The following is a 12695-nucleotide window of genomic DNA, read 5'->3' as shown; positions in this document are numbered from 1 at the left end:
GATTTAAATGGAAGACCTGAAAACATGAAACCACCAGAAAGAAACATAGGAGAAATGCCTCACAATATTGAAATTGACAAGGACTTTTGGGGAAGACATTTTAAAAAACAAAAAAACAAAAGCATCAATTGGCCAACAAGATAATGCCAAACTAAAATGTTTCTGTTCCATAAAGGAAACAATCATCAGATTGAAGATCCAGTGTATAGAATGAAAGAATATATTTGTATCCAATAAGGGGCTACTGTCCAGAATATGTAAAGACCTCTAAAAAATCTAAACAACAAATAACCCAATTAAAAATTGGCAATCAATCTGAATAGAGATTCTCAAAAGAAGATTTACAAATGAAGAAAGGATGTATAAAAATGATTAAATATGATAATAATCAGGGAAATTCACAGAAAGTCAATGAAAGATATCACCTTACCTCAGTAAGGATGATTATTATTAAAAAATATAACCAGTACAGGCAAGCATGAGGAAAAAAAATGAAACTTGCATATTATTGGTGGGAGTTTAAATTATTAAATTAAATTAGTGAAATCATTATGAAAAAACTATATAGAAGTTCCTCGAAAAATTAAAGATAGCTCTACCATATGATCCAGCAACCCTACTACCGGTTCCACATCCAAAGAAAAGAAGTCAGTGTGTAGAAGACATACACACTCCCATGTTCACTGTAGCATGGTTCACAAAAGCCGTCAACTGGAAGCAAACCAAGTGTCCATGAAATGTTGTGTATACATTTTCTCTATTGGAACACTATTATGGAACACTATTTAACTACAAAAAGGAATGAAATCCTGCCACTATTGACTACATAGATACAATTTCATTATTTTTTAAAATAAACCAGGTACATTATATAAGTTATCTCATTTTTTGATTTATAGTTGGTATATAAAATAGTTGTATTCAGAAACTTTGAGAGTGGAATGGTGGCTATCAGGGACAAGCAACAATATGAGTAAAGAGGACAGGAAAGAAATGTTGATCAGTGAGTACTAAATCACATTTATATAGGAATAAAAAATACTATTCTGATATTGCACAGAAGGGTGATTATAGCAGCAACAATTACTGCATATTTCAAAAACTAGAAGGGTTTTGAATGACTTATAATAAAGAAATAACAGGTTTTTGAGGAAAACACATTTAACATGATGAAATACTATACAATGCATACATGCATAAAACACTGCATGCTGCCCACATTAATATCATTGATATAGATAATTTGGGGACTTACATATCAGTTAATATGAAGTTATAATGCAAAGAATAAAAACAAAAGGAATGGGCATTTTAGGCAATGAAGCACAATTGAGAGCAAACCAAGTGTCCATGAACTGAGAGATGAATAGAGAAAATGTTGTATATACACATAATGGAACACTATTTAGTTATGAAAAGGATAGCTAACCAAATAGTTGTCACTATGATATATATATAATTTTTTTTCTCACTGGTAAACCATAGATAAACCATAAGGAAAGCAGAGTTTCTTCAACAAATGTTGAGAAATAAAACATTCAAATGCAGAAAAAAAAACATGAAATGAGACACTCCTTATATAACATATAGAAATATCAGCTTAAAATGGGTCAAAGTTGCTGGGCATGGTGGCACATTCTAGCAAACCCAACTCTTTGGAAGGCTGAGGCAGGAGAAATCCAAGTTTGAGGTCAGCATCTTCAATTTAAGGAGACTTAGGGCAACATTAAGAATTGAAAAAAGGTTGGTAATGTTTGTAATGGTGGTAAAGCACCCCAGAATTCAATCCTCAGTCCTTGAAAAACAAAGAAATAAATATATAAAACAATTAATTTTGGTTGGAATAATAAGCAGCTCAGTGGTAGAGTGCTGTGGGATTGAATCCCCAGGACTACAGGGGGAAAAGTTAAAAAAATAAAATAAACATAAAAGAAAAAAAATGCATTCAAGTTTTATACTAAAGACCTGGAAGTAAAATGCCCAGAACAAATCATCAGGGAAAATCTTTAAGATTGTGTGTTCAGGACTGTGGGGTTGGCAATAATTTCTTGAAATGGCACCATAAAAAACAATAGTGACACAAAATTTAGACAATTAGGTCTAGATCTATATCCATCCAAAAACATTTCTGCAAAGAAAATAATGACCATAATGGAAAAGAAAACAATAAAACAGGATAAAATATTTGCAAACTATATTTTTAATATTAAACTCAATATTGAAAAAAAATAAGAAACTTTTAAGGAAAAAAAAGTATATCTGATTTATTTATTTATTTATTTATTTTTAAAGAGAGAGTGAGAGAGAGAGGGGGACAGAGAGAGAGAGAGAGAGAGAATTTTAACATTTATTTATTTTTTCTTAGTTCTTGGCGGACACAACATCTTTGTTGGTATGTGGTGCTGCTGAGGATCGAACCCGGGCCGCACGCATGCTAGGCGAGCGCGCTACCGCTTGAGCCACATCCCCAGCCCCCAATATATCTGATTTATAAGTAGGCAAAGGTCTTGATGATATCTTTCCTCAGTGAAAACAATGGCTTACAAACATATAGAAAAACATTCCATATTGCATGACAGTAATCATGAGGGAAATGCAAATCTGAAACTTTTAACAACAGTCAAAGCAGAACACTCACTATTTGCTTAATTAACAGCAGCAGAAACATTTACTTTTTGGTTATGAAATAAATCTTTGTATTACTATATTAAAGCAGAAGACTACTGGGGCATATTCCCCTCGGGGCACCTCCTGTGGGCTTCATCAAGTTCCATAAGTGGATTTAAGCAATCTAAATTAGCCATATTCACAGTGTACCTGAAACTGTGTTTCTGCTTCTTGGGTAAGAGAATATTTCAGATAATTTGACAGGTATTTTGGAGCTAGCACATAAACTTGCAAGTACAAACTATGTTACTTTGTATTAAACAATATAATTGCTAAACTTTAAGTACTAAGTACCTGGTTCTTACAATATACATCACATGTATTCATCAAAATTCATTTATTACATTAAACCAACTTCATGGTAAGGAGTAAAAAAAAAAAAAAAGGAAAATACTGAATTTGTGTTTGTATAGGCAAATAAGTGTGCTCCTTAGCAGGTGTATTTTTATTTTTTTATGACAGATTGATATATTTCAAAGTAAGGATGGTCATAAATTGATCACCAGATTGTGAGAAAATGTTTCATGTATCGAACCACTGTGGGTTTTATATTTTGATATAATAGTTAAGAAGCAATGACTTAGAAAAACTTAAATCCTAGCTGTGGGATCTAGTTATCTTTCATAGTGTGACTTTCTCTTAACATATCTTTATTTTTAATAGTCTAAGAATGGTCAGATCCATCATGAATCAGGTTCTGCCTTAATTCCCTGAGAAGCAGGAGTGCATTTACACAAGGGAGCCACAGTGTTACAGGATTCAGTTGAACATGCGGGAAAAAGCATGCACTCCTGAACCGGAGGTGGGATGGCATTTTAGCTCTGAAAATCATCACCTACAAAATTTGCTATTACGTGAAATAATGCAATGTGCATGAAAGTCCATGCATCAAATAGTCATTATGATTTTTGTCCTTTATTGAAAATATAGTGTTTCCTCATGAAGCCCAATATATGTGATATTCTCTAACTTCTACTTAAATCGGATTTATGTACCCTAATTTTATAACTTTATCATAGTTATTTTCTCTTTATCTCTCTGAAGTCTTTGAATACCGTGTCACTATGACTTATTCGTACAGTATAACTTTCTTTTAACAACTAATTGGAATTCCTGTCCCATGAGGAATTTATCTGAAATATCTTATTTATTCAAAGCAATAATAAGCCACTGTAATGTATAAAATAGAACTGTGATAGTTTGCATGTGTATTGTTTTCCACACAAATTGTTATTCTTTAAAGAGTAATTCAGAAATATACAATGTATTCATGGGAAAATTCATATTTCTAAATGTGTTTAATTGAATTTATTCCTGATAGATTACTCTATAAATGAACCTAAGTCAGCACATTCTATAATTCAAGCCATTCAACAGATTTAGATTTCACAAAATTTGTCCATGAATATTAACTACAATCTTGTAAATAAATATTGAATTTTGCATTGCATAATTGAGTCAATTATAAAAAATCATTCTAAACAGTTGATAATTGATATAAAATTCTGATCCTGTTCCAAAGCTATTTCCTTGACATAATAACTCATGTTTTCTTAAATATTCTTAATTGTACTTGGATACAATACCTTTATTTTATTTATTTATGTTTTTATGTGGTGTTGAGGATTGAACCCAGTGTCTCACACCTGCTAGGCCAGCACCCTACCACTGAGACACAACCCCAGACAATAGCTCATGTTTTTAGATGTCAGAAGGAATTTTTCAACCATACCTTGTGTTTTAACATGAATAAATATGAAAAGAGCTAATAGAATTCAGTGGTAAATTACTCAGTTGACCTGATGATTTAAGAAATGACATGGGTATAGTGACTGTGAAAACACCCTTGTGATTCACATGATCCTCCAGGGAATGCTGTGAGTGCTGCATTCAACAACATGACTGTCTTCTGATCTACTGCTTGGAAATCAGGCAGAAAAATAAGTGTGCACATGCATGCGCACACGCGCATGCACACACAAACACACACAATCTATAGGCATGGTTCATGTTTCCTAAATTCACTGTTGTTAATTCTTTTATAGTACCATCAGCTGTCATTTCACCATCATCTTCAAGTGTGTTCCATGAGATTTCAGCATGAAGAATGTCACTGAAGTAGCTGTATTTGTGTTGAAGGGCTTCACTGACAATACTGAACTGCAGATCTTTTTCTTCCTCCTGTTTCTAGCAATTTACCTTTTCACCCTAATGGGAAATTTAGGACTGATTGTACTGGTCATTGGGAGTTCCCGGCTGCACAACCCAATGTACTATTTTCTGAGTGTACTGTCTTCCATAGATGCCTGCTATTCGTCTGTTATCACTCCAAATATGTTGGTAGACTTTTTGTCAAGGGAGAAAACCATTTCATTTGGTGCCTGTGCAGCCCAGATGTTTTTTGCTGTAACCTGTGGAACCACAGAGTGCTTTCTCTTGGCTGCCATGGCTTATGATCGCTATATGGCCATCTACAACCCACTTCTGTATTCAGTGAGCATGTCACCCAGGGTCTATGTGCCACTCATCTTGGCTTCCTGTGTTGGTGGAATTCTGCATGCTATAACACACACCACAGCCACTTTCAGCCTGTCCTTCTGTGGATCCAACATAATCAACCACATCTTCTGTGACATCCCTCCTCTCCTTGCAATTTCCTGTTCTGACACTCGCCCCAATCAGCTTCTGCTCTTCTATTTTGCTGGCTCTATTGTGATATGTACTATCCTAACCATCCTGATCTCCTATGGTTTCATTCTGTTGGCTATTCTGAGGATACACTCTGCTGAAGGGAAGCAGAAAGTCTTTTCTACGTGTAGCTCTCACCTAACTGCAGTGTCCATTTCTTATGGCACTGCAGTATTCATGTATGTGAGACCAACATCCAACTATGCTTTGGAGCATGACATGGTAGTGTCTATATTTTACTCCATTGTTATTCCCATGCTGAATCCTCTCATCTACAGTTTGAGAAACAAGGATGTAAAAGAAGCAATGTGGAGTGTTTGGAAAAAAAATGTTTATCATTAAAGCATACTTTTCATATTAAAATTATATTGACAAAATTTGTGTGATAGGTATACAGTGTCAAGGGGATTAAATGAAAGTGTTTATGTGAATGTACTAGTGTATTTTCTTGTTTGCAGACATTTTAAAATAAATTTCATGGATAATCTCTAGTAAGTTATTTTACATGCAGAAAACGTTTAACATCCATTTCATTTTTACGATGTTCATACCAGTAAAAGAATATGCATACATAAATGTGAGCATTGATGCTGATACTAAGTGAAATGCTAAAAAATCCACACATGCTGGCATATATATTACATATGATTTGCTTTAAAATGCTGTGTGTGTTTGTTTAACCTCTATCTAGATCATATAATACTGCATTCATAATTCTATGGCATTTTCTGTAGAGTAATTTGTACCTGATTCTAGCTCAAAGAAATCTGCTATATCCTTATGTCCATGCAGCAAACTACTCAGCCTGTGGTTCAGACACCAGAAATAACTTGATCAGATTCCAGGGTGTCATCACCGGGATAAGTTTTGAGGGTGAATTTCTTTCTCTTGTATCATACCTTCCACAACACTGATCTAAGATTATTCTCTAACTCCTCACAGACTGCAGTAACTATACATCAGCATTTTTAAAAATTATATTAAAATATACGAATCACTAAAGGAAAACAATTCAGAGAGTTGTGTGCTACTGGCTGGCCAATTTTGCTTTATCCAGGTCTAAGCCCATATCAGCCATTGTGAGACTCCCCTCGGGTCTGACCACTGCTCACTTTTGACTATTTTTTTTTCTCTTGACCACTAATAATCTGTGAGGCTGTTGCAACGCTACTGTTTCTTACTATCATTTTTCCTGGAAGAAAATAACAGAAAAGGATCTCTGGTACACTCATATTTAATCCTGCTTCCAATACATCTAATTTTCCTTGAAAATACATGCCTCAATTTTCAGTTTATATGATATTGGTTGTTTTTCTTTATCTTCATTACTTTTAATTAGTTTGTGAATTAATTTCTCCTTCAATACTACATTTATTCATTAATGATAGCAGAAAAAAATCTTCATTATATACAATACAATGAATATTTTCATCATATGGAACTACTAAATGTCAATGGTAAAACCACAGAGCTTCTCATATAGAATGTATTCCTACATAATGCCTTTAAATTTGTTTTCCTCTCTTGGAGGGTTCACCATGGAGTCTTTGTACCATGCAACTCATTCCTTCAAATGTCAAATCCAAATGAAGGACATTGATATCTGTTATCTGCACATATCTAAACAATGTAAATTTGTATTGAACCTACATATGTATGTTTTAAAATTATGAAAAAGTTCATTAAATACAACTCAAAATTTAAAGGGTGAATTTTTTGCTTTAAAAATTTCATCTGAGTGGCAGGCACCATGGTTGTGGGCACAGAGGTATCAAGTCTCTGACCTCTTCAGCTGTGCGGGCATAGGAAGTCTTAAATCGTCTAAATGCTGTTTGCTCAAGATCACTGGGCATTGCTGAGCTAAACGTGGATCTGGGGCGAATAGCCTGCTCCTCTCAGAACACACAGGAAGCCCATAGAGGCCGAACTCAGGCTCCCTTTCGCCTGTGTCTCACATACAAACTGATCTGGCTTAGTGCTTAACAAACCCTCGGAAACTGCTTGTGGGTACCAGTCTCGCAGAACCTTGTGGAGGTAAATACTAACCGAGCCTTCATAGGCAGTGGCAACAGGGATTGAGACCGGGTTTGGGAGGGCTGGTCAGGACCCACCCGTTGCTTCGGTCACCCGGCAAAGGGAACAAAATGCTGCCATTTGCATTGGATACCAACATTGCAGAGAACTGACATTACCAGAATGCGGTGGAAAAGATAACTTCTTTGAAACCAGCGGCAGCAGGTGTGTATCCCCCTATCCCCCCCTTCACACAGTGGGGAAACCTAAAGGGCCCCTCCCAGCATGATAGTCAGAAGGAGGGATTCGGGAGTGACGCGGGACCCGCAGCACGGGACCCCGGCTACTGCTCCCACCAGCGCAGACAACTGAGGTCTCTTGTACCAGATCCTGGGGGCATGCCTACCGGAGGGCAAGCAAAATACGCTAAGGGCTCTCAGTCCCAAGCTCCATAACCGTAGGAGCTGAGGGATTGGCAAGCAGGGAGAGTGTGCCCAGTTGTTTAAGAAAATAGAGCTCCTGGGAGCAGCAGACCTGGCGTGTAACCAGTATTGTGGTGAGCGTCACCTGTGAACAGCGCCAGTAACGAGGTAGCTAGACACAAGAAAAGGCCAGAGGCACTCATGAGTGGAGACCCGCCCAGTCGGGGAGGAGGAGCTGCTGCACATTGAATGGTTCCCGTGCATTGAGAGGAGTAGCTTGGCCTGGTGGGCACAGCTCCACCTACTGGAAGAGAAGTTAATCAAACTCTAAGACTGCATTTTTTAATATTTTTAATTTTAATTTTTTTCTTTTTTTAATTTTTAAAAATATTTTTGTATTATATTTTATTTTCACTTTTTTGATTTTTTTTAATTTTTTATTTTTTTATTTTCTATTTTTTCTTTTGTCTTTTCATTTCTATTCAATTTCCTTATTCCTCTTTCCTTGAATTCTATCTGTTTACTCTCATTCTCTTTAGTGACTTCTTCCCTTCCCTTCTAATACCTTTCCTCCCAAGCAATACGACTCTGTTTATGTGTAATTTACTAAATATGTATAGGTCAATGTTCCGAGATGTTATATAGTGCTATCGAGACCCTAACATCCCCCAAATACTCCAAACCATTCTCCTGTTAATAACCTTCCAAGGTTGCCAAGAGATACCAACCTCAATACCATCACATCATTTAAGCTAAATATAAGTCCCAAGACCAAACTGCAGACCACTATATGCCATCAGAATTTGTACACTGTTTAGGAAATGAATGAATTTACACTAAAGTGCAACAAAACTCATCATCTCTAGTCATAGCCTCCCATCACAAAAGAGAGACCTCAGAGACACACAAATCCAAATAAATTTATAGGAGTAAACAGTAACTCAGCAGTCAAACAGAGCAAGAAATAACATAAGCAGCATGAAAAAGCAAGGAAGAAAAGGAATACAAACAATGCAGGACAGCCTAAATATACAAGAGGATCTAGAGGCATCAGAAAAATGGCCAAATAAAGAACTCAAGGAATACCTTAGACAGATGGAATGGAATCTTAAAGAGATTGTGAGACAGCAAATTCAAACAATGAAAGAACTCATTGAAAATAAAATACACAAGCAAATAAAAGAAGCAAACAATCATCTTTATCAGGAGATAGAGATTATTAAAAAAATCAAACAATAATTTTAGAAATGAAGGAAACTATAAACCAAATGATAGTATCACTAACAGGGTGGAGCAAGTAGAAGCCAGAACATCAGATAATGAAGACAAATATATTATCTTGAAAAGAGTCTAGCCAACTAAGAAAGGCTGGTAAAAAATCAAGAGAAAAACATCCAAGAGATATGGGATAACATTAAAAAACAAAACATAAGAGTCATCGGATAGAGGAAGGTATAGAGGTTCAAACCAAGGGAATGAGCAACCTACTGAATGAATAATTATAGAAAACTTTCCAGATATAAAAAAGGAAATGGATGTACAAATTGTAGATGCATACAGAACACTGAGCATACAAAATCACAGTAGACCAATGTCAAGACACATTGTTATGAAGATATCCAATATACAGAACAAAGAGAAAATATTAAAAGCTACAAGAGAAAGGAGGCAGATTACATTCAGGGGTAAACCAATAAGAATTTATATCACAAACGCTGAAAGCGAGAAGATCCTGGAACAACATATTTCAAACTTGGAAAGACAATGGATGCGAACCAAGAATTTTGTATCCAGCAAAATTAAGCTTCAGGTATGACAACAAAATAAAAATCTTTCATCATAAACAAAAGTTAAAAAAAATTTTCAGCCAGAAAACCAGCAATGCAAAGCATCTTGAGCAAAACACTACACGAGGAAGAAATGAAAAACAATAACCAAAACCAACAATGGGAAGTACCTCAGTAAAGCCAGAGAGCAGGGGCAAAGCTAATCATGGAGAAACAAACCAAATTAAAAAAAAAGAGAGAAATAATCAAACATGGCTACAAGTACAAATCATATATCAATAGTAACTCTAAACATAAATGGCTTAAACTCACCAATAAAGTGACATAGGCTGGTAACATGGATTAAAAAAACAAATCCAACAATATGCTGCCTCCACGAGACACATTTGATTGGAAAAGACATACACAGGCTGAAGGTGAAAGGTTGGGAAAAAATATACCACGCATACAGTCCTCGTAAGCAAGCAGGGGTGGCCATCCACATGTTTAATAAAATCGACTTCAAGACTAAGTTAATCAAAAGGGATAAGGAAGGACATTATATACTGTTAAAAGGAACCATTCACCAACAAGACATAACAATTATCAATATTTATGCACCAAATAATGGTGCTGTAATGTTCATAAAACAAACTCTCCTCAAGTTCAAGAATCAAGTAGACCACAACACAATAATTATGGGTGACTTCAACACTCCTCTCTCACCATTGGATAGATCCTCCAAACAAAAGTTGAATAAAGAAACTATAGAACTCAATAACATAATCAATAACCTAGACTTAACTGACATATATAGAATATATTAACCTTCAGCAATTGGATACACTTTTTTCTCAGTAGCACATGGATCCTTCTCAAAAATAGACCATATATTATGCCATAGGGCAACCCTCAGTAAATATAAAGGGGTGGAGATAATACCATGCATTTTATCTGATCATAATGGAATGAAACTGGAAATCAACAATAAAATAAACAAGGAAAAATCATACATCTCATGAAAAATGAACAATATGTTACTGAATGATCAATGGGTTACAGAAGACATAAAGGAGGAAATCAAAAAATTCTTAGAGACAAATGAAAATACAGACACAACATATCGGAATCTATGGGACACAATGAAAGCAGTTTTAAGAGGGAAATTCATTGTCTGGAGGTCATTCCTCAAAAAAAGAAAAAAACAACAAATAAATGAGCTCACACTTCAACTCAAAGCCCTAGAAAAGGAAGAACAAAACAACAGCAAATATAGCAGAAGGCAAGAAATAATTAAAATCAGAGCAGAAATCAATGAAATTGAAACAAACTATTGATAAAATTGACAAAACTAAAAGTTGGTTCTTCGAAAAAATAAATAAGATTGACAGATCCCTAGCCATGCTAACGAAGAGAAGAAGAGAGAGAACTCAAATTAGTAAAATATGGGATGAAAAAAGAAATATCACAACAGACACCACAGAAATACAGAAGATAATCAGAAATTATTTTGAAGCCTTATATTCCAATAAAATAGAGGATAGTGAAGACATCGATAAATTTCTTAAGTCATATGATTTACCCAGATTGAGTCAAGAGGATACACACAATTTGAACAGACCAATATCAATGAATGAAATAGAAGAAGCAATCAAAGGACTACCAACCAAGAAAAGCCCAGGACTGGATGGGTATACAGCAGAGTTTTACAAAACCTTTAAAGAAGAACTAATACCAATACTTTTCAAGTTATTTCAGGAAATAGAAACACAGGGAGCTCTTCTGAATTCATTCTACAAGGCCAACATCACCCTGATTCCAAAATCAGTCAAAGACACTTCAAAGAAAGAAAACTTTAGACCAATATCTCTAATGAACATAGATGCAAAAATCCTCAATAAAATTCTGGCAAATCAGACACAAAAACATGTCAAAAAGATTGTGCACCATGATCAAGTAGGATTCATCCCTGGGATGCAAGGCTGGTTCAATATATGGAAATCAATAAATGTAATTCACCACATCAATAGACTTAAAGATAAGAACCATATGATCATCTCCATAGATGCAGAGAAAGCATTCGACAAAGTACAGCATCCCTTTATGTTCAAAAACTAGAAAAATTAGGGAAAACAGAAACTTACCTCAACATTGTAAAAGCTATCTATGCTAAGCCTCAGGCAAACATCATTCAAAATGGAGAAAAACTGAAGGCATTCCCTCTAAAATCTGGAACAAGACAGGGATGCCCTCTCTCACCACTTCTATTCAACATAGTTCTCAAAACACTTGCTAGAGAAATTAGAGAGACAAAAGAAATTAAAGGCATAAAGATAGGAAAAGAGGAACTTAAATTAGCACTGTTTGCAGATGACATCATCCTATACCTAGAAGACTCAAAAGGTTCTACCCAGAAACTACTAGAGCTAACAAATGAATTCAGCAAAATGGCAGGATATAAAATCAACACGCATAAATCAAAGGCATTCCTGTATATCAGCAACAAATCCACTGAAATGGAAATTAGGACAACCACCCCATTCACAATATCCTCAAAAATATGAAATACTTAGGAATCAACCTAACAAAAGAGGTGAAGGACCTATACAATGAAAACTACAGAATCCTAAAGAGAGAGATAGAAGAAGACCTTAGAAGATGGAAAGATATACCTAGTTCATGGATAGGCAGAACTAACATCATTAAAATGGCGATATTACCAAAAGTATTCTACAGGTTTAATAAAATGCCAATCAAAATCCCAACGGTATTTCTCACAGAAATAGAAACAGCAATCATGAAATTCATCTGGAAAAATAGGAGACCCAGAATAGCAAAAGCAATCCTAAGCAGGAAAAGTGAAACAGGCGGTATAGCAATACCAGATTTTAAACTATACTATAGAGCAATAGTAACAAAAGCAGTATGGTACTGGTACCAAAACAGGTGGGTAGACCAATGTTACAGAATAGAGGACACAGAAACCAATCCACAAAATTACAACTACCTTATATTAGACAAAGGTGATAAAAGCATGCAATGGAGAAAAGGATAGCATTTTCAAGAAATGGTGCTGGGAGAACTGGAAAGCGATAAGCAACAAAACAAAATTGAATCCCTGTCTCTCACCATGCACAAA

General features: G+C 35.3%; 1 protein-coding gene across 1 annotated transcript; it reads left to right on the top strand.

The window, feature by feature from the left end:
• The first annotated feature begins 4767 nt into the window (after positions 1–4767).
• On the top strand, positions 4768–5697 carry LOC101954715 (olfactory receptor 5T7). Its single transcript, XM_013366243.2, has one exon. The coding sequence runs from the start codon at positions 4768–4770 to the stop codon at positions 5695–5697; it is 930 nt and encodes a 309-aa protein (XP_013221697.2).
• Positions 5698–12695: the final 6998 nt, after the last annotated feature.

Source organism: Ictidomys tridecemlineatus, chromosome 4 (assembly GCF_052094955.1).
Source record: "Ictidomys tridecemlineatus isolate mIctTri1 chromosome 4, mIctTri1.hap1, whole genome shotgun sequence".
Lineage (NCBI taxonomy): Eukaryota > Metazoa > Chordata > Mammalia > Rodentia > Sciuridae > Ictidomys > Ictidomys tridecemlineatus.
Note: the sequence above shows the minus strand (reverse complement) of the source record. Positions and strands in the feature narration are given on the sequence as shown.